Source organism: Phascolarctos cinereus, unplaced genomic scaffold, assembly GCF_003287225.1.
Source record: "Phascolarctos cinereus isolate Bilbo 61053 unplaced genomic scaffold, phaCin_HiC Scaffold_9;HRSCAF=440, whole genome shotgun sequence".
Taxonomy (NCBI): Eukaryota; Metazoa; Chordata; class Mammalia; order Diprotodontia; family Phascolarctidae; genus Phascolarctos; species Phascolarctos cinereus.
The window spans coordinates 29,267,411-29,290,207 of NW_027556402.1; the positions used below are offsets into that span (position 1 = coordinate 29,267,411).

Sequence of the window (22,797 nt, forward strand, 5' to 3'; positions counted from 1 at the left end):
ATTGTGGGGATAGCCTTTAATAAAATTTTTCTAGTTTGTTTTCAGCACATTTTCTGTTGGAATCTACCCTGATTTTTGTGATCATTAGAATTGTTTTGTCAGAGGCACCCGTTGAATTCTTAGGACATGTCACTTTGTAATCTGCTTTATGGTTAATCTGTGCAGTTTCCTCCTTCATGATCCAACTATAAAGTGACATGTTTAAGTTACAGACGTTTATCTTTCCAGAAATCTGTTGGTATAAATGGTGAGGTTCCTTTAAAAGTACTCAGTAATTTTCGAAGCAGACAAAATGCGTGTTCCTTCCATTGTTGGCAGTTATCCTGCTGATAAGGTCCAAAACTGTGAAACCACAAGTAAGAAATGCTAAATCCATTGCCCGACGTTTGTTTTGTTTTTGTAGCTTCACTCAGTTCCGTATCATTTTGGGAGACTTCAACTTCACAGAACTAGAGGAAGCTAATCGAGTTTTGGGACCCATTTACTTCACTACTTTTGTGTTCTTTACCTTCTTCATTCTTTTGGTATGTACATTTCTGTTTATGATGAAGTGGTTTATGCTTTTATTTGCTTTCCAATCCCCGCCATTTCTTCCACCTTGTTCTTTACTTTTGAGATCCCACTGGTATAAATCAAGCCCTTTAATAGCAACAGTCCTGAGGAAGATTCCCGAGATACTGTACTGTAGTTGAAATGGATAAAGACATGGAAGTGTTGAGGACGGGTCTTCAGTGTGTGCAGGTACATCACATCCCTACCCTCCATGGCTGTTTGCTGTTTGGGAGCCTTCACTTCATCAGAGGCAAGGATGAGTTGGAAGCAGTAAACCATCCATCATTTCACATGTAGCGCTTCAGCATTGTCCAGAGTTTGCTGTAGAAAACAAGACTGATGTATCGATAGGTTTTGCTGAATTGCTTTTTTACGTGTCTCTTCTGACATATAAGTAATATTCCATTCCCATAGTCCTCTACTTCTGCAAAAGATAAGTGGGAAGTTTATTTTCTCAACTCTTTTCTGGAACCAAGATTGCTGGGATTTATTGTACTAAAAATTTTAGTACTTTCATATTCATTTTCTAGGATGATTTTATATATAAGTATTATGTATATGTATATGCGTGTGTGTGTGTGTGTGTGTGTGTGTGTGTGTGTGTGTGTGTGTGTGTGTGTGTAAATACATATACAGAAGGGACCGTCCAGGTCATCTAATCCAACTCTCCTCAATTTATAGTCAAGGAAACTAAAACTCCAAGGAAGTTTCAGTGACTTGCTAAGGTCACCCAGAGAGTCAGTGGCCACATCAGTCTGGTGTGCTTTCCTCTGCCCCACATCTTTGAAGTTAATCAGGTTTGTCACCATCAGGATCTAGTAACAGGCCCTTAGGGTCGCAAGCATGTGGATTTAAAGCTAGAAAGGACCTCTGAGGTCATTTAGGCCATCCTCTTAATTTTATAAATGGGATAACTGAGCCCCAGGAAGGTTAAGTTTTTTACTTTAATCAGAAAGGGTAATAAGTTATGAAGATAATATTAAAGCCCACGTTCTGTAACTCCAAATCTAACATTTTTTTTCTGTATTGTATTGCTCTTATTTTCTTTAGGATGGCATAATTCATGATTATGAGTTTAATTTAGTGTAACTGTAACCTTTGAGGAGATTAAATGTCTCCCAAATTACCAGTCATTCTTTCTTTTATAGTCCACTTTGGGATCTTGCTCTATGCATATAGCATATTTTAAGCATCTTCTTCCTATCACAGGCAGAAATTAAGAAGTTGAGTAGGGTGTGGTAAGAGGGCATATGATGGAATAAATAGATTGGAGTTGGAGTCAGGGAGAGCTGGGTTTAGTACCTGCCTCTGACCCTTATTCATCAACCAGTATTTACTAGTGCTTACAATGTGCCATATACTGTGGAATGCAAAAAAAAGCAAAAATACAAAAACCATTCTTGTTCTTAAGGAGTTTTTACATACCAATTTAAGAGAGAAAATGTAAATAAATCAGTGCACATGGGATATATATGGAGCAGAATGAAGGCTTACATGGCTGAGGAGACTGGGAAGGTGTCCTGTGGAGGATGGCTGAGTCTTGTAAGAAGTGAGTGGTGTGGAGGTGGAGGTGAGCACTACAGTCACGGAGAACAGTCCCTGCAAAGGCAGAGATGTGGGAGGAACAAGTAAGTCAGGTTGTCAGATGTGGGAAGGGCCACAAATAGTGAAAAGACTGGAAAGGTAAGGACCTGTGCGATCCTGAGCAAGTCACTTAAGCAAAATGAAAGGATTGGACTAGAGCGCTTCTGGGGGCTCTTACAGGTGATGCTAGGGGGCAAGAAAAGATTGGAATTAATTACTGTCTAAAAATATTCAATTATAATTAGTAGTCAGAATGTAGTAAATCCTTAAGTGGTATGATAGGAATACCTAGAACAAATTGCTAAGGTAAGAATGATTGTTCCCAAGAAAGGAAAGAGGGGCCCAGATGGTTGGTTTTTGTCCTCGGCTCAGGGGAGCAGGTGCTGCTGTGGACTCACCAATTAACCTTAGACCAGGCATTTGAGTTCTGGGGAGAGTTATAGTGGCCCAGAAGATAATATGCATGTATTATATTACTATGCATATGTTATAGCATGTCACTCTAGAATTTTCATTTAAAGTCTTCCACTATTTAGTAGATAATTGCCTTATAGATTCTAAAGTCTGTAAGTCCTTACAGTAGATTGATAAAGCCCTGACTACTATGGCAATACAGGTTTAGGATCAGAAAACCCTAAGAGTGTATAGAAAACATTTTGATAACTTACTAAGGAGAGCAGTCTGTCAGGAAGCCCAGCTATTTGGAAATCAACTCATTCTTTCCAGTGCCTAAGTGAAGAAGGCAACTGTCTTTCTCAACCCTGCAGCTTGCAAAGAAAAAGCCAAATATTTTTTCTTAAAGAATACTGCCCCAGTTTTTCACTTCTCTGGCATCAATGTGACTGTAGTCAAGACAGATTGTGAAAGACAAGCCAAGAAGCTGTTAGAATTAATGAAAAACTTAGAAAACTGACTCTACAGCTTGGGGTCTTGATTGCCTAGGACCCTAAGAAGTTAAACAGCCACATTGCCAGTGTAGATCAGAGTTAATATTTGAACCTAGGCCTTCTTGCTCTGAACCTCTGTCACTTTCTAGCTGGATGACTACAAGCAAATCACTATTTCTTTTAGTCTCTGTTTCCTTTCATGTAAATATAATACTAATATCTTGTAAGGTTGTTGTAAATAAACTACTTGGTTAAACATTTAAACATGATAAATGTGAGCTTTCATTACTATTATTAATCTGAAAAATATTACTCCTTCCTAACATGTATATGATTAAATCAGTTTTTTTAAAAAGCACTTAAAAAAAAAAAGAACATATATACTTCCAACATATAAGAAACACTGGAAATCCCAACCATTAGCAAAGGCTTTGTTATATTCCAGCTGTTTAATCAAATTCAGCTTTAATTCTTTGAACCACTAAATATCCTGTGTAGCCTTGATGCTAAAGTGTTCCCATAGCCTTATTAATTGTTAAATGCAGACTTAATTAATAAGTAAAAGTTTTGGTGGGTTTTTTTAAGAAAAAAAATTAAAAGGTTAATCGAAGGCATTGTAACAGTAGTCTGGTAAAAAACACAGAATTCCATATATCTGCTTTATGATATTTGTTCAGAAAGTCTTGTTATTAAGCTTTATTTAAAAGAGTGACATATCTGGCACAGTGGATAGAGCACCGGCCCTGAAGTCAGGAGGACCTGAGTTCAAATCCGGTCTCAGACCATACACTTGACACTTACTAGCTGTGTGACCCTGGGCAAGTCACTTAATGTCAATTGCCTAAAAGCCAAAAAATAGAATTAAATTAAAGTAAAAGAGAGACATGTCATTGTAGAGAATTGGTCTTGATGCCAGGAAGACCTGGGTTTAATTCACCCCTCACATGTGGGTCACTGAGTGGTATCCTTGACAATAATGGCGAAATTAGGAGGAGAAGAAGGTTTGGAGGCAAAGAAGTTCTGTTTTGGTCATGTTGAATTTAACAAGTCCAGGGGACATACAGTTCAGGAGGTCCAATAGACAGTTGGAGATGCAAGATTGGAGATCAGGAGAGAGATTAGGGCTGGATAAATAGATCTGAGAATTATCTATTATATCTTGTATTTGTTTTATATTTGTTCTGCAGATGTTCTATCTGTACTTTTTTATGGGCATAGGAGTCTCTGAATCAGTTCATCAGAATTTATCCTGTGTCCATATAGAATTCTCTCTCTCCCAGTAAAAGGTAAACTTCTTAAAAGTAGAAATTGTGTCACTTTTGGTATCTGTAGCCCTAGCACCTTAGCAATTAGTAGGTGCTTTTAAATGCTTGTTGATTGGCTGATTAGTTGAAAAGTGCTTTACAACATCTGATACTAAGACTATCAGAAATTATTCTCATATACTTGCAAAATTACAATATAAAGGCCCCAGAAGGCCCATGGGGGTTTTCTAATTATTGCTTGAAAATGGTCTTTAAGATATATCTTCCTTTGTTTGTGTTTTTTTAAACAGAATATGTTTTTGGCCATCATCAATGACACATACTCTGAAGTTAAATCTGATATGGCTCAGCAGAAGACTGAAATGGAGCTGTCAGATCTCATCAGAAAGGTAGTAATTTATTCGCATAACTGCTTCGTATTTGGCTGGATTCCTAAATCAAATGACATTTATAAAAATTTTAAAAGTTTTTCATTTAAACTGTTTGATCATTAGAGATTCTTTGAAATAAAAAGTATGTAACCATTTTTCTGTAGTTTAACTATTACCTTATCAGGAGGACTGAGTGGACTACCTCTGGAACCACTGATTGGAAATTTTTTAAAAGTTTTATAGGTGCCTTTTGTTTTTACACCACAATCACTTCCTCGAACACATATACACATGTACACACACACACACACACACACAAAGGCACACTTGTTCTTGTAACAAAGAAAGACATTTAAGGAAAATCAAATACAAACACAGTGACGGCATCTGATAGAAGATACCACTTTCCACAGCCACAGTCTCCACCCATCTATGGTGCTTGGTTTCATGTTCTTAAATTAATCATTCCTCTTCAGAGTTCAGCTTCTTTTGAGTGCTTATTTTATGTGAATTGTTATAGTAGTTGTATATTTTGTTCTCTCTTTTCTGCTTATTTTGTCCAGAATCAGTTGATAGAACTCTTCCTGTGTTTCTCTTGATTATTTTTTCTTTTTTGTTGGTTTCTTGTTCTGAACATAACAAAAAAAAAGCAAGTAAAATGGTGATTTTAATGTACAGTGTAGAAGAAAATATTTAATACATTAAACTATGAACATTATATACAACTTTTGCTTTCTGAATTTATAATAAATTCAACATATAAATTTCAAAGATGTCTTGTTTGTGTTTCCTTCTGACCTTTTGGTCTCTTCCATGCATTTTTTAAAGAAATGCTTCAGTGATTCCCCCTTGTTTTCTCTATCCCTGTCTCCTCTTACTTTTACATTCTCCTTCCTCCTAACCCCACTGAAGAAAAAGAAAAACAAAACCCTTGTAAACAAAGACGTAGTCACGTAAGACATCTTGTCAAATTTGCCATGTCAGAAAATGTCTTATTTGCCTCTTGAGTCCTTCACTCTCTGTGAGGAGCTACATAGCATGCATCATCCTCAGGCTTCTAGAATACTTGATCCTTGCATTGATCAAAATTCTTCAATCTTAAATGCATTTCTTTACACTTCTGTGGTTCACATTGTTCTCCTGGTTCTGCTCCCTTCACTGAGCGTCAGTTCATGTGAGTCCTTCCAGACTGCTCTGAATTTGACCCTTTCACTACTCATTACAGAGCAGTAACATTCCATTACCTGCTTTGCCCACCTACTCTGGACTCATGGGGGTGAAAGTGAATAAAATGACAAATCAGGATAAAATGAATTATGCCTCATTTTTTTTTTAGGGCTGTCATAAAGCTATGATAAAACTGAAACTTAAAAAAAACACCGTGGACGACATTTCAGAGAGTCTGCAGCAAGGTGGAGGCAAGTTAAACTTTGATGAACTCCGCCAAGATCTGAAAGGTTAAGAATCCTGTTTCCTAAGCCCAGTAATTGCCAGTATCGAATCTTTGCTTTGTGGTGTTGCTGGTGATGTCCAAATGCACGTGCATGAGTGTCTTCTGCAATGATTACCAGAGAGATATCTGGCTTCCTTTAAGGAATTCAGTGCCAGACCACTGATCTCACTGACCTCTTACCTATATTCTCTCTGCTTTCAGGAAGGGGCACACAGATGCAGAGATTGAGGCAATATTCACAAAATACGATCAGGACGGTGACCAAGAGTTGACTGAACATGAACACCAGCAGATGAGAGATGACTTAGAAAAAGAGAGGGTATGTCTAGTTTGAGGCAGTGTGGCTAACTTCTTAGAGGGACTCCTTCTGAGAGTGTTTTTGCAGCAAATCTTCTCATTCTTTGCATTTGACCGTAGAATTATGTGTCGGGTCTTATATGCACTGTTGATTGACCTTCCTAATTCTATTTTTAATTATGATTAACATTAGTATATGTTATTTAAGCTCCCAGTAAAGTTCATTGTAGTGTTTAAATGGCCCTAGGTTCTCTCAGGCTATGCCAGCACAAATTCAATAGCCTTCAAGTATAGGCCCAATGAGAGCTTTGGTGTCCTTTTCTCCAAGGAAAAGCCTGGCTAAATTTGGACGTGCTCACACAAAATTTACCATCGAGTGATATTCATTCACAACTCACTCCTTACTCATCATTGTGGGTTGCTATTTGTACTGGTGAATGAGCATATCTTTGCTGATGAAATTGTAGAATTTTGTTTTCTCCCTTGATAGCATATAAATTCTTTGAGAGGTATTTTTTTTTGTCTTTACATATTAACAACTAACACATTGAAAAGAAGGGAAGGGGAGAATTCAGGCACAGAAACAGACCATTGATTTCATCAGTGTGGGGAATTCTGCATCAAGAAACTCCCTTTACAAATGCAGAACTGCACTTGCTCTATGATGACAGGCTTACGTGACTTGCCCAGGGTCACACACAGCCAGTATGTGATGGAGACCAGCCTATCTCTGAGGCTAGGTCTCCACTGTCTACATCATATGTGCCTGGAACACAGCAGGTGTTTAGTAAGTGCTTGTTGAATGGGATATATTCTCCTAGTATCTGTGAGGTGAGGCTAGGGAGAAGCTCACTTAAGGTGGTTGATTTGGGAAGTCTCTTTTTCCATTTAAAAGAAAAGTTTCTGTAGACAAGCAACTTCGATAGATAGAGACTGTCATAAATAAGGCATTACCCCTCACTTGATCATGCATCCCCACCAGCCATCACCCTCTATCTCTCCTCTTATTTCGTGACTAGATTCCTTGAGAAGGTTGTCTGTAATCAGTGGCTGCGCTTACATTCCTCTCCCCCTCTTCTTGATTCTCTGCTGTGTAACTTCCAGCCTAATCATTCAACTGAAACTGCATTCTCCACTTACCAATAAAGGATCTCCTAATTGCTGGATCTACCGGCCTTTCCCTGCTCCTCATCTGTTTGACCTCTCTGCAGCCCTTGTTGCAGCCAGCCCGCCCTTCCCCTTGAAATTCTCTTCTCCCTAGGTTTCCATGACTCTTCTTTCCCCTTCCCCTCAGACCACACCTTCTCAGTCTCTTTTACCCTCTGACCGCTCCTCCTTGGCTGAATCTTCCTCTAGGTCAGGCCCACTTAATGGTGGGTGTCCCCCAGGGCTCTGCCCTGGGCCCTCTTCCCTCTATGCTTTTTCACTTGGTGATCTCATCAACTCCCATGGATGCGGGTACCATCTCTTTGCCGATAATTCTCAGACCTATTTATCCAGCCCCAGCCTTTGTTTTGAACTTCAGTATTGCATCTCCAACTGCCTGTTGGACATCTTGACCTGGAAGTCTCCCAGACATCGTAAGCCCAATGTGACCAAAACTGAACTCATTCTCTTTCCCTCAGAATCCCCCTCCATTCCTGAGTTTAATATTACTGTTGATGGCAACACCATCTTCCCTGTCAGCCAGGCTTGCAGCCTACATGTCAGCTCCTCACTCTTGTCAAGTCCTGTTGATCTCCCCTCCACGTGTCTCTCACATACACCCCCTTCTCTCCCAACCCTGCGGTATCCCTAATACAGGACCCTGTCACTTCACACCTGGGTTATTACAACAGCCTGCTGGTTGCTCTTCCTGCCACAGGTCTCAGCACCCAGCCCGTCCTCCACTCATTTGTCAGTGATCTTCGTAAAGTGCAGGTGTGACCATGTCACCAACACCCCCCATCCTACCCTTAGTTCTAAAAACTCCAGTGGGCTTAGGAACAAATAGAAAATCCTCTGTTTGAAATCTCAATCTCTTAATAACCTACCTTTCCAGTCTTCTCATGCTCCCTTCCTGCATACTTCACAGCCATGAGACTGTCTTCCTTGCTGTCTATCATACGTGACACATGACATTCCAGGTCCCAGCTAAATTCCCATCCTCTGCCATAAGCCTTTCCCAATCCCTCTTAATTTATTGCCTTCCCTCCAGTTTATCTTGTCTACAGCTTGTCCATACGTGGTTGTTTGCACGTTGTCTCCTCTATTAGATGGTGAGCTCTCGGGAAGCAAGAGCCATTGCCTTTCTCTGTAACTCCAGTGCCCGGCTTACAAGAGGCACCAAATAAACACTTGTTGATTTGTTAGCTTTTGTCTGGCCTTCATCTTCAGCCTCCTCATTCTTACCAGTAGTCTGTCCGTTCTGCAGGAGGATCTAGATCTGGATCATAGCTCTTTGCCCCGACCCATGAGCATTCGCAGCTTCCCACGGAACCTGGATGATTCTGAAGAGGACGATGACGAGGACAGTGGGCATAGCTCTCGAAGGAGGGGGAGCAGCTCTAGTGGAGTTTCTTATGAAGAGTTTCAAGTGTAAGCATGTTTAGTTTGGCTCAGTTTTTATTAGTGAGAATCTTAACAGGACAAACCAAACCATCCATTCTTGGACTCTCTCTAACTATAAACACTGCCTCCCATCACTACCTTGACTTCGTAATGGAAATAACCATCTGATAAAGTACTTTTTTCAGATTCTTACATTGTTTCATTTCAATTTTGCCTGCCCTTTTCATCCTTCCTCCCCCCCAAAAAAAAAATTTGGCTAGGCTAAAAAGAAAATGATGGAAGATAGAGGTGCACCTTCTCATACTCATTGGTTTCCTGCAGACTGGTGAGACGAGTCGACCGGATGGAACACTCCATTGGCAGCATTGTCTCCAAAATTGATGCTGTCATTGTGAAACTGGAAATCATGGAGAGGGCCAAACTGAAAAGAAGAGAGGTATTAGGAAGGCTGCTGGATGGAGTGACGGAGGTAAGAGGTTCTGTGATGCAGCTGAAGTAGAATAAAAATTTAGTGACACTAATCACACTTCTTCAGTAGCAATGTCTACAACGTTAACAGTGGAAGTACCTGGTACAGTAGCATTATGGAGGCTGGTTGCTACATTCAGCAGCACAAGATAATGTAAGAATAAAGCCAAGAGTGGATATTTCATTGGCTCACGATGAGAAGCAGGGAGTCATACTTGACACAGTACACCATCCTCCTCAGAGTACAGGGGTTCTAGTGGATCATTTCAGCTTACACTCCCAGTTCTAGTCATTATCATGCTGATTTGTGCTATTGGTCAAAAAAGAGAACAGTGTGAGCATATGAATGGATTAGCAGAAACCCATCACATTATTAGAGAAGCATACTGGCTGACTCAATGCACCTTGTAAATGAGTAGAACCATCTTTGTATTTGAAGGAAAGAGTTAGGTTTGAAAATTAACCATGTAAATCTCCCTTCTTTTTTTTACAGAAAGAATACCTATTTTTCCACCAGTATAGAAGTATAATAACAAATTTCACACAAAAGCGCTATAAAATTTTGCTCTATGATTTCTAATAAATAGGCCCAATTTTTTTGCATAGCAGAAATCAGAATTTGTGATTTTTCATCTTATTTTTCACTTGTGACTTTCACAGTATCTTTTGAACCTAATTAAATGTTTATAAATTATATTATAAATTAAACATATATAAATAAATTCATATTTCTGAATGTGAACTGTAGACATAAGATCATAGCTTTAGAGCTGGAAGGGACCTTAAAAGTTATGGAATTGAACACCCTCATTTTACAGATTAAGATTAAGCCTCTTCCCAACCAGATCCCCTAAACTCCTTCACATTTTTCCACATTTCAGAAGACATTCATCTTTCCTATAACTTCTAAGCTCTGCATCCCCTATCATCATCATTGTTTCTTCCTTCACCCTTAGGATGAAAGACTTGGTCGTGATAATGAAATACACAGGGAGCAGATGGAGCGCCTAGTGCGGGAAGAATTAGAACGCTGGGAATCGGATGATGCTGCTTCCCAAATAAGTCAGCGCTTAGGCACTCCTGTGGGGCCAAACGGCCAGCCACGTCCGAGGAGTTCCCGTCCTTCATCGTCCCAGTCTGCAGAAGGCATAGAAGGTGGAGGAGGAAATGGAGGCGCCAGTGTCCATGGATAGTCTGTGCCTTTCTGATGAGAAGCCAACACATCCTTAATTGCAGTAGTGAATATACTATTTATATCTCCTGACCAAGGTCTGATGTTGGTGGTCCCTTTGACTAATTGGTTTTTTTTCCACTGCACTTTAATTTATTGTATGCAGATTTCCCCCATATATGAAGGAAGATTTTTGTTTTCTTTTTCTCTTTATTGAGTATGGAAATGACCTGATCTCTTTTGAAAAATACTGAAAGCAGTATTGGGTTGCTATTGTGAATCTTACTATGTCACATCAGTTGATGATAAAGTAACCTTTTAAACCAGAAGCAATAATGCTTTTAAGAAAAAAAAAAGAATAGGATTTTGTTTCCAAACCCAAAATAAGTCAGTATTATGTCATATTTACAGAAGAGTTGAGGGAACATGGCAGTCCTAGCTTCAGCTCAGCCTCATCTGAACACTTCATGTCATGTCAAGCTTAGTTCTTAGCTTTACTTTTAATTTCTTTAAAAAGTGTTTGTTTCAACAGGGTGTCCAATACGAAACGTACATGAAGGACGAGAGAGACAGGGCCATGAATAGTCCTGCTTGGAATCTCTTTGCTTAATTAGCACATTTCTTTAACATTTATAATCACTGTCCACTTCTGGGTTGTTTATGAAGCCTGTATATAGAAGTAAAAACGTGGCAGAGCTGTCACATGAACATTGGTTTGACTGGATCCATAGGGTCAGATAAAGGTAAAGATTGATCCCAGGGTGGCCTCTGTAACACAAAGTCATTGAATAAGATCGGAAGGGATGTGGAGCGCTCGTTCTTCCCTGAATTAAATTAAACTCAATCTTTTGGACACATTGGTAAGAGAAAGAAAAGGTAAAAGATCTTTATACTTCTCAAATTGAGATAGAACCAAATGGGGAAATCAGGACTAACTCACTAAATGTATGTACTGAAAGATTAAAATTTTATAAGAATTACTTTATTAAAACGTTAATATTAGGATAGCATATAATCAGAATGACCCAGCTTTATGGAAAGGAAGTTTTGGTATTGAAAGTTAGATCATCACTGAAAGATTGGTTTATTTTGGATTTGTAGCTGCCAAATTTTGAAGCCTTACATTCTAAAGTGGAGATGATATATTTGTCTGAAGAAAAAAAATTCTGAGAGGTGAAAAGTTCTATAATTACTGAAAGCTAATGGTGCAATGGATAGAGTGCCAGGCCTGGAGTCAGGAAGAGTCATCTTCCTGAATTCAGATGTGATCTTAGATACTCACTAGCTGTGTGACCCTGAGCAAGTCACTTTATCCTGTTTGCCTCAGTTTCTTCATTTGTAAAATGAGCTGGAGATGGAAATAGCAAACCATTCCAATATCCTTGCCAAAAAAATTCCAAACAGAGTCAAAAGAGTCAGACATGACTGAAAATGACTAAGCAACAAGAGGAGAGAAAGATATTTCAGGGCTTGACCCTAACATCAAGAGTTGAAGGGAAATAGGGGCGGGATTATTTAGGATTTTTGGACTGTGGAAGTTGTTTACAGGAATTAGTGTTGGTCATCCATTAATTGAAAACATAAGCAAATTATGTCCCTTAGATTGGTTTCTAGAGCAAATACGCCACATTCCTTCAAAATACTTCCTCAGCCTGACTTTTGCACATATTGTCCTTCTCATGTTACACTTTTTTCTCAATATGCTATATCACTACAAAAAAACTATTTACTAAATAAGAAATCAATGTATTTGTATCACTAGGGTATGTGTGTGCATGTGTGTGTAGAATAACATGTTACTTGGGAACAAACTTCATCTTGAAGTGCAATAAATTTCATGGAATATCCATGTGTGTGTGTTGACCATGTACCAAAAAGCAACCGTGGCCAGTAGTAGTCTTTTATACACTCTATATTATTATGTTATTTTTGTTTTAAATGTAAAGATTTCATAAAGCTGTCATTTTTTCTTCACAACAGTTGCCATCTTCTTTAGTCATTGAAGAATGTAATCTTGCCTCCATCTCCTTTTCTTTCCAACCCCTACCCTCTGCTGGCCTTAGTCAGAAGCTCTTCCATGTTTTAGGTTTTCTACAGCGATCAAGAATTTTAATCATTTTCTAACTCCGAGCACTTTACTTCTTAATAAAGATTTGTATGTTACATATAACAGCACATGTATGAGTGGTCTTTATCAAAAGGGAAAAAAAACCTGGCTTATTTACTTACCACAATATTCTAATAATCGTAAATCATAGGATTATAGAATTTGAGTTGTAAGGGGCTCAGAAATCATCCTATCTGACTTCTTCATTTTACAGATGAGGACCTGGGACCCAGAGAGCTTAAGTGACTAAGCTAGGAACCTACAACTTCCCAATTCCAAACCCAGCACTCTGGTCTGGGTGCTCAGCCATCTCTCTTCTATTTTCCACACTAGAGTACTGCAATAGAGAATACTTTTGGAGCAAATGATGTACTTAGTGGTATACTGATTCCAGTTATTAAAGTGACAAGATTTTCAAAGCATATCAAAATCCCTCCCCAGCCCAAAATATTGGCAAAGATTCCTGAGACCTTATAGGGACCAGGAGTAGCCAGATTTAAGGCTGTGGGCTCCAGCTGGCCCCAGGACTTACAGGGATTCCTTTTTTTTTTTTAATGGTTTATTGAGGTAGTGTTTTGTTTTGTTTCTTTAATTGGTCATTTTTCAGTCCCACCTCCCTTCCCTTACCAAGAAAACCCTCTCATACAAAAAGTACAAAACAACTCGCACACTGATCAAGTTTCGCAACATATATGCCTCATTCTACATGTTTCCCACCCATCTCTACTGATGGGGGGGAAGCTTTTAGATCTCTTCAGGAAGCTAGAGATTGTGCTGCCAGTCAGATCAGAAGTCTACACCCTCATCTGCTCTGCTTCCCCAGCAGCAGATCACCCACCTGTCACAACCTATAGTAGATCCTCATGCTGACCACACTTGTCTGTCTGGCAGATGGAGGAGATCCAGGCATTTTCTCCGGCTACCTCCCATGCCTGGAATTCCTTCCTTCCTTTACTCCAACTACCAACCTCCTTAGCTTCCTTGAAGTCCCAACTAAAATGCCTTCTTTTACTGGAAGCCTTCCCCAACCCTTCTTAATTCTGATGCCTTCCCTCCATTAATTATTTCCTACTTATCCTGTATATAACTTTCTCTGTAAATATTTGTTTGCATATTGCCTCCCCCATGAGTTTTTTGACATTAGGAACTATGTTTTGCCTCTTTTTTGTTTTTATCCCCAGCACTTAGCACAGTGGCCGGCTCAGTGTAGGTGCTTAATAAATATTGATTATTTGATTGATTAGTCCTACTAGTGGTGCCTACTAAATCTAGGCACAGCTTTATAATTCTCACTGAATAATGAGAATTACTTTCCCAAAAGATTGAACCATTTCAAATTCCATCAGTAATAGAAGAGATACCTGTTTCAGCACAACCATGAAAACCAGAATTTTCATTTTTATTGTTGCCAATTTAATAGGTATCAGGTAGAAGGTCAGAATTGTTTTAATTTGCATTTAATTCTCTATTAATAGTTTTTAATATTTCCATGACTTTTATAACTTCTATTTTGAGGACTTCATGTTCATATACTGTCACCACTTATTGAAGAATAGTCCTTATATCCATATATTTACTTAATGTACTCATATATTTACTGTTCCTTTTGCATTTTGCATGCAAACTTTGTATGTTAACTTTTCATTAGAAGAAATATAATGCAATTTTTTTTCCTATTTATTTCTTCTGAGGCATAATGGATTGAGCACTTGGCCTGGAGTGAAGAAGAGTGAAGGTCAAATCCAGCCCCAGACACTAGCTGTGTGATCTTGGGCACTTAATCTCTGCCTCATTCCTTAACTATAAAATAGAGATAATCACACCTATAAATAGCACCTCCTAAAGTTGTGGTGAGCATCAAATAAGATAAAGCTCTCCACACATTGCCTGATACGTAATAAATGGCGGCTACTTGTCATTATTCTTACCTTCTTTTTCTGATGTCTTTAGAAGTTTCATTTTTAAAAAAGTTTCATTTTATATTATTCATTTTTGAGATTTGTTTTTCATATCTGTATTTTTACTCTGTTTTACCTTATCAACTCACTATTGCACTCTCCACAGCAGCTCTTCCTAACCCTTTCAGCTCTCCTCAAACCTCCCATGATTCCCTTTCTTCTGACTCTCTCAGCTGAGAATTTTGCCTGATATTTTACAGAAAAAAAAAGGCCATTTGCCCTGACCTCCCTGTTCTCACCTCTTTCTCCTATCACTCAGATTTCTTCTGCCACTATCTTCTCCTTTACCTTGGTCTGACACAAAGAGGTGGCCCAACTCCTCACCTAAGTAAACATCTCTACATACAAAAGGAATGTCATATTCCACATTGACTCCTTCATATAAACTACATTCTGCATCATCCTTATTCTCCGACTTATCTTCAGTCTCTCCCTGTCTGCTAACTCCTCTGCTGCCCACAGATATGCCCATGTCCTTCTTTTAAAAAAAAAACAACCTTCCCTTGATCTTTCCATCCATATGATCACCCTTTGTGGCCAAATCCTCTGAAAAGGCTGTCTACAATGGGTGTCTTCACTTCCTTTTCAGTCTCAACTCCCTACAATCCGACTTCCAACCTCATCATTCCACTGAAACTGATCTCTCCTAAGTTATCATTTATCTCCTAACTGCCATATTCAGAGGTCATTTTCCCACTCTCATTATTCTTGACCTCTTGGCAGTTTTTGCTATTTTTTTGACACTTTAATTTTTTGTTTTCACTGTTGCTTTTCTCTCTAGGTTTCTGAGCCACCAGATTGATTCTCCTCTTACCTAACTGTTCCTCATCCAGATCACACCTACTAACAAAACCCACTATCCGTGTGCCATGTATTCTATTCTCCCTCAATATGTTTCATTTGGTGATCTTATAAGCTCTTATGGATTTAATTATCATCTCCATACTGATGATCCCAAATCTACCTATCTAGTCCAAACTATCTCTCCTGACATCTAGACTTACATCTCCAACTCCCTTTCAGGCATCTCAAAATGGATGTCCAGTAGACATCTTAAAATCGTTAAGTTCAGGGGCAGCTAGGTGGCGCAGTGGATAGAGCACCTGCCCTGGAGTCAGGAGGACCTGAGTTCAAATATGACCCCAGACACTTGATAGTAGCTGTGTGACTCTGGGCAAGTCACTTAACCCCATTGCCTAGCCAAAAAAAAAACACCATCAAATCCAAAAACTGAATTGATTCTCTTTCTCCCTATGCCCTCCCCACTTCCAAACTACCCCAGGCTTACAACCTAAGTGTCAACATCTCTCATTCCCCATATCCTATGCTGCCAAGGCCTACTAATTTTACCTTTTCAGCATCCCTCAAATACACTCCCTTTTCTCTGTCACCACTCTGGTGCAGGTCCTCATCACCTCCCGATTAGACTATTGGACTAGCCTGCTGGTGGGTACATTAGCGAGCCCTCTCTGGCATCAAGGTAGCTCCACGACATATTCCTTCCCCATCCAGCAGGCTGTTGTGCCCATTTAAAAGCAATTTTCCCCAGAGGCTCTACAAAGCTTATGAGAGAAAATTTTAAATATAACTGATTTATTCCTAAGGCATTTTCTTTAGGGGGCACAAGTCACACTGAGCTCAGCAGCTGTTAGAGTCTAACATGAGAAAACAAAGGCATCATTTTTTAAAAAAAAAGTTTTTATTGGTATTTTCTGTTTCACACATCATAAGTATCTGTTATCCCTTCCCCTCCCAGAGAGCTGTCCTGTATGATAAACAGTATCTTCTTAGAGAGAAAAAAAGTCCCAGCACAACTGATTGGTACATTGAAAAAGTCTGAAAGATATGATCAGTGTGTAACATGTGTGGCCCTCCACCTCCATCTCAAGGTTGGAGATGTCTTCTCATCTATCTTCATTCAAGTCTTGCTTGATGGCTCTGCTTACTTTATTCTATATCAGTTCACATAGATCTTTCCATGTTGCTCTGTATTAATCACACACATAATTTCTTACAGCAAATAATATTCCATTACAGTCATGTATCACATAACAAATAGAGGGAGAAGAAATGGAAGCAGTGTCAGATTTTTTATTTTGGGGCTCAAAGATCACTGCAGACAATGACTGCAGCCATGAAATTAAAAGATGCTTGCTCCGTGGAAGGAAAGCCATGGCAAATCTGGACAACGTACTAAAAAGCAGAGACATCGCATTGCCGAAAAAGGTCCATACAGTCAAAACTATGGTTTTTCCAGTAGCAATGTGTGGCTGTGAGAGCTGGAGTATAAGGAAAGCTGAGAGTTTCAGAATCAATGCTTTCAATTGTGGTGCTGGAGAAGACTTTTGACAGCAAGGAGATCAAATCCATCAATACTTAAAGAAATTAATTGAGGCTATTCACCGGAAGGTTAAACACTGAAGCTGAAGCTTAAATACTCTGGCCACATGAAAAGATGGGACTCATTGGAAAAGATGGCTAATGTTGGGAAAGATTGAAGGCAAAAGGAGGAAGGGTGAGGCAGAGAATGAGATGGATAGACAGTGTCATGGAAGCAATGAACATGAACTTGGACAGCCTTTGAGAGATAGTGGAGGATAAAAGAGGCTGGTGTGCTCTAATCCATGCGGTAATGAAGAGACAGACATAACTGAACAACTGAACAACAATAAACCACAATTTGTTTAGCCATTGGGTGATGGCCATTGATTTTCTTTCCAAATCTTAGCTGTCACAAAAAATGTTGCTATAAATATACTGAAGTATATTTTTCTCTTATTGATGGCTTCCTTGGGGGTATAACTCAGTAACAGAGTCTCTAGTTCAATGTGTATGTATATTTTAGTCACTTTATTTGCATATTTCCAAATTGCTTCCAAAAATGATTGTAATATTCCATAGCTCCACCAACAATATATTCTTCCACCATTCCTCCCATACTGTTGCATTTTTTGGGTCGTTTTTTGACAATTCGTAGGGTGTAAGATGAAACCTCAGGATTGTTTTGATTTGCATTTTTCTTATTATTAACAGCTTGAAACATTTTTTCATATGCTTGTAAATACTTTGCAGTTCTCTTGAGAAGTATTTATTCCTATCCTTTGACTATTTATCTATTTGAGAATGACTGTTTGTCTTATGTATATTCTTTCATTGTTTATATGTCTTAGATACCAAACCTTTACCAGAAATTTGATAAAGATTTTTTTGCTCATTAGACCATTTCCTTTTTTATCCTACAATATTAATGTTTGTGCAGCTTTTCAATTTCATATAATCAGTTATCTATTGTATTGTTTGGTAACTAACTAATTTGATTAAGACTACATATGCTAATCCAAAATGCAAGAGGCATATGTTTTCCTCCTAATTTTTTAATATTAAGGTCTCCTCCAGTTAGAATGTATTGTGGAATGTGATGTAAGATGTTGGTCTAAATCTGTTTTCTGCCACATTGCTTTCCAGTTTTTTCCAGTTTTAATCTGACAGGTGTGATGTACCTCAAAGTCATTTTGATTTGCATTTCTCTAAATAATAGTAATTAGAGCATTAAATTAAGCCTGTTCATATCCTTTGATCATTTATCAATTGGGGGATGGCTTGTGTTCTTATAAATTTGACTTAGTTCTCTATACATTTTAGAAATGAGGCCCTTATCAGAGACACTGTAAAAATTCTTTCCCAGTTTTCTGCTTCCCTCCTAATCTTGGTTGCATTGGCTTTGTGCAAAAACTTTTTTTTTAAGGCAATTGGGGTTAAGTGACTTGCCCAGGGTCACACAGCTAGTAAGTGTCAAGTGTTTGGTCTGAGACTGGATTTGAACTCAGGTCCTCCTGACTTCAGGGCTTGTGCTCTATCCATTGCACCACCTAGCTGCCCCCCAAAACTTTTCAATTTAATGTAATCAAAATTATCCATTTTGCATTTTATAACGTCCTCTATCTCCTGTTTGGTCATAAATTCTTCTGTTCTCCATAAACCGGACAGGTAAAGTATTCCCTGTTCTCCCAGTATGCTTATAGTACTAGCCTTTATATCTAAATCATAAGCCCATTTTGACTTTATTTTGGTATATGGTGTAAGATTTTGCCTGGTCTCTTCCATACTCTTTTCCAGTTTTCCCAGTAGTTTTTTATCAAATGAGTTCTTATCCTAGAAGCTGGGGTCTTTGGGTTTATCAAATGGTAGATTACTATAGTCATTGACTACTGCGTCTTGTGTACCTAACCTATTTCACTGATCCACCACTCTATTTCTTAGCCAGTACCAAGTAGTTTTGATGATTGCTGCTTTCTAATACAATTTAAGATCTGGTCTGGCTAGGCCACCTTCCCTAGCATTTATTTCTTTTCATTAGTTCCCTTGATATTCTGGACCTTTTGTTTTTCCAAATGATTATTTTTTCTAGCTTTATAAAATAAATTTTTGGTAGTTAGGTATGGCACTGAATAACTAAATTAATTTAGGTAGAATTGTCATTTTTATTATATTAGCCCGGCCTACCCATGAGCAATTGATATTTTTCCAATTATTTAGATCTGACTTTTTGTGTGAAAAGTGTTTTGTAATTGTGTTCATATAGTTCCTGGGTTTGTTTTGGCAGGTAGACTCCTAAATATTTTATAATGTGTACAGTCTTAACAATCGAGTGTTGGCAGGCAAGCATGTCACACACTGTCAGGAAGTCCAGCATGCACTGGCAGGAATATGTGCTTGCCATGACTTGTTTACAATATGATATTATAGTTACATGACTCAATATCTCATCATCAAAATTTCAATGCAGCAAAAACCCTAAAAATTTATGATAAATATTAAATTTAAAATGCATCATTTTAAAAAAGAAATACTTCATATTTTTTAAATGACACAGATTTTTTAAAAAGTTAAAAGGTTAAAGAAAGTAGATTTCCAGAAAGATGCTGAGTATTTTTGTTTTAAAGGGAGCAATAGATCAAATAAGCTTGGGAACCTCTGTCCTAGACCCTGGATACAATCTAAGTTGCTCTATTTTGGGCACATAATTTCTATTTTGGAGAGATATGAAAGGTTGTGGGTATCAGAGAAAATGTTTAGTCCTCCATCTTTTTGCTGACCAAAGTCATCATTTCAAAAGTAGGAATCTGTGCTTTGTAACATATATGTTAATGATCTGGGTTAGGACAGAGACAGCACTGAGGTCCTTCCCCAGCTCTCAATTTATTGTCTTATATTGGAGAGGGAAACCTTTTTTGATTGACCTAGAACCAAGATGGTTTCTGAGGACCTTTTCAAGTCTGAAATTTTATGATTTCATGATTTCTCAGTTTCTTCTGACAATGACTACTGAGAAGAGGGAATTGTAATATGAAAGGAAAAGATACAGGTTGGACAATAGTTGGGGTGGAGGGAATGACAGGACACATAGAGTATCTCATGATCACCAAATCCTTAAGACTAGATGGGACCGTAAGGCCTTTTGAAATTCAAGTCTCCACAGCTAGAAGTAACAGATTTTCATCATCTAGGTCGTGCTTCTCCAATTTGTGGACCCTCCCAGTTGTCGTAAAGGATCTGCTCGTTAAAGATTCAGAATATTCAGAAACATTTCCTTTTGTAAACTGAATGCCTTTTAAAATATATATATATATATATATATATATATATATATATTATATATATATATAATATATATATATAATATATATAGTCCTGATTAATAAAATAAATCCACTCAAAAGCATTAATGAATACACTGCAACCTTCTGTTGTAAAATTTTTTAGTTAACTGTTACTAATAGTACAATTAATATCATACCGAGGCCAAAACCTTTTTGATAATATTCTCAGGAAAGTCGAGACCCACTAAACTAGTCCCACTCCCTTCATTTTATACATAACTGAGGTCCTGACATGGTTGTATACAACAGTACATAACAGTACTATTTCTCTCCATGTACTCCACAGTTTAGCCAAACTGGTTTTGTGATCTCAAACATTACTAAATTACTAGCCTAATTACTAGCCATCCCTCAAATCTGAAATACACTTCCTCCTCACCTTTTACAATCTCTAACTTAATCCTTCAAGGCACAAACGCCACCTCCCTCAGGAGGCTATGTCTCTCCGGATGCTGACATCTCCCCACCTACAAACATATTTTTATCTTACATCTACTTCTATGTGCACATATTCTTCTCTCTCTCCCCCAATGGAATGTAATTTCATTGAACACAATGTCATCTTTGTATCCACAGCACCCAGCACAATGCCAGCCTTAGAATAGGTGTTCAGTAAATTCTTGATTTACATGTGATTTGCACAACGAATAGGCAGCAGAGCTAGAATCTTCATTCTTCTTCTTTTAATCCCAATCTCTTTCCACAATGCAACTTCTTTCATACAAATTCTTTAGATGTTGTTGCTCCAGAAAAAAAAAATCAAGTAAGTTCTCATTTAATAAGTTTAATAAAGGGCAATAATTTTGGTCCACTGTCATGACAAGTCCAAAATATACAACCTAATGTCCCAAGAAATTGCAGAGTTCATATTACAGTAGTGTAAATACTTACTTATCATTTACTAATCAGTGCCAGATCAATGAGTTATACATAGTGTCTTTTCTATGAACTTACTGAGTATAAACTGAGAAGGATATACAATACCATTAGCTTATGTTGCTATTTCTTTCAGATATTAGTATTTTGCAAACCTAATTTCTATAACAGCTTGATAGTGAACATGAGCTGTGGAGACATAGTAATTAAGCACAGTAAAATTAAATCCAATTTACCCAGGAGTTAATTCTTCAACAATAAAAGCTCAAATGATGAATTATTTTACCACAATTAAAAATGTTTTGTGAGACTGAATCACATGGTATCTCGCAAATGTTTTAGGTAAACTTCTTTATAAACAACAGTTGCAGGTAGGCAATGACAAGGAAGATGATCATCATGCAGGCTAGGGCAACATGGTTCTCCCACAAGCCCCAAGGAGACAGGTTGATGCCTTGGTTTTTCAAATAGTCTTCTCCAGAGCACCTAAAAGCCAACATCAACAGGAAAAGGCTCTAAGTCACCTTGGCAGCAATGCCTTTGGCCTCATCACTGCTTAACACAAAGAGCAAGGTCAGTGAAGCCAATAAGCATCAATACCCACGCAAATAGAACCTGAGAAAATGCGTATGGTCACTCAAATAATAAAGCTTCAATGATTCTGTGTTTATAATAACTTAGCCTTCAACTAGGAAACCATAGAACACAATGTTTCATTTCTGAGAAACTAAGATTTTTTTAAAATCAAGTTTCCCCTGAATCTAGTAGAATTATACGCTAAGAAAGTTAAAAAACTTAACCAAGGATGAAAACTAGCCAATGCATTTTCTGTTTTAGAAGACTATGTTACCCAAGCTGTTTGAACAGTAGCCGCTCATAGGCCTAAAATCACACTGGAGCACAGAATACTGGACCTACCCCAACCTGGTCCAGTTTACCAGTTCTCCATCCATCCACCCCAGCCTCAGGGGCTCACCATATTGAAGCTAAACTTAGTGGGAACACCTGGTTGGCTCCACCATTATAGCTCGGAACACCTGAGCTCAAGAGATCTAACAGCTTCAGCCTCTCCAATAACATGGATTACAGGTATGTGTCACCATACCTGATCAATGTAAATATTTTCAAAGACAACTACAAACATAGTCTTTTCTCCCCATACTTCCCTCACTTTCTCTTCCAAAACTGAATTTCTACAAATGCATTAAAATCATACTTTCTAGAAAGCTGGCCATATCAACATGTCCACATGAGAAGAGTTAATCTCTAATGCCCCTTTTAGCTCTAAATATTTTGCCCTCCAGATCTTATTGATCTTCTAAAATGTTTTTGTTTTAATTCTTTATTGGTGTATTTGGGTTTTACATTCCTTTAATTACAAATATATAATACTGCTCTTCTCTACATAGCAAGCCATAAAGAACTCAACTCACCATGTACATGAAAAAGGACTTTCAAGGGTCCATGTCCAACAGAGATGGGATGATAATTTTTTTAAAATCTCATACTAACATAAAGTTTTTCATTTGTAAAAGTTTACACATATTTTCTTATTTAATCCTTACAATTACCCTTGAAGGATTATCTGAATCTCACAG

General features: G+C 38.1%; 2 protein-coding genes across 9 annotated transcripts in view; one reads left to right on the top strand and one right to left on the bottom strand.

Moving 5' to 3' along the window:
- Positions 1-12,768, top strand: part of PKD2 (polycystin 2, transient receptor potential cation channel) — a 59,442-nt gene extending 46,674 nt beyond the window's left edge. For both annotated transcript variants that reach the window (XM_078148523.1, XM_078148524.1), the window contains 7 exons: positions 404-524; positions 4,579-4,677; positions 5,996-6,116; positions 6,313-6,431; positions 8,823-8,986; positions 9,281-9,428; positions 10,384-12,768. In XM_078148523.1, the coding sequence (XP_078004649.1) occupies positions 404-524; positions 4,579-4,677; positions 5,996-6,116; positions 6,313-6,431; positions 8,823-8,986; positions 9,281-9,428; positions 10,384-10,620 (1,009 nt within the window). In that variant the 3' untranslated portion in view covers positions 10,621-12,768. The remainder of the gene's footprint in view (positions 1-403; positions 525-4,578; positions 4,678-5,995; positions 6,117-6,312; positions 6,432-8,822; positions 8,987-9,280; positions 9,429-10,383) is intronic.
- An 8,323-nt stretch (positions 12,769-21,091) lies between these two features.
- The window catches only part of ABCG2 (ATP binding cassette subfamily G member 2 (JR blood group)), a 93,476-nt gene continuing 91,770 nt past the window's right edge, over positions 21,092-22,797 (bottom strand). For all 7 annotated transcript variants that reach the window (XM_020988316.2, XM_020988318.2, XM_020988314.2 and 4 more), the window contains one exon: positions 21,092-21,685. In XM_020988316.2, coding sequence (XP_020843975.1) covers positions 21,538-21,685 — 148 coding nt within the window. In that variant the 3' untranslated portion in view covers positions 21,092-21,537. The remainder of the gene's footprint in view (positions 21,686-22,797) is intronic.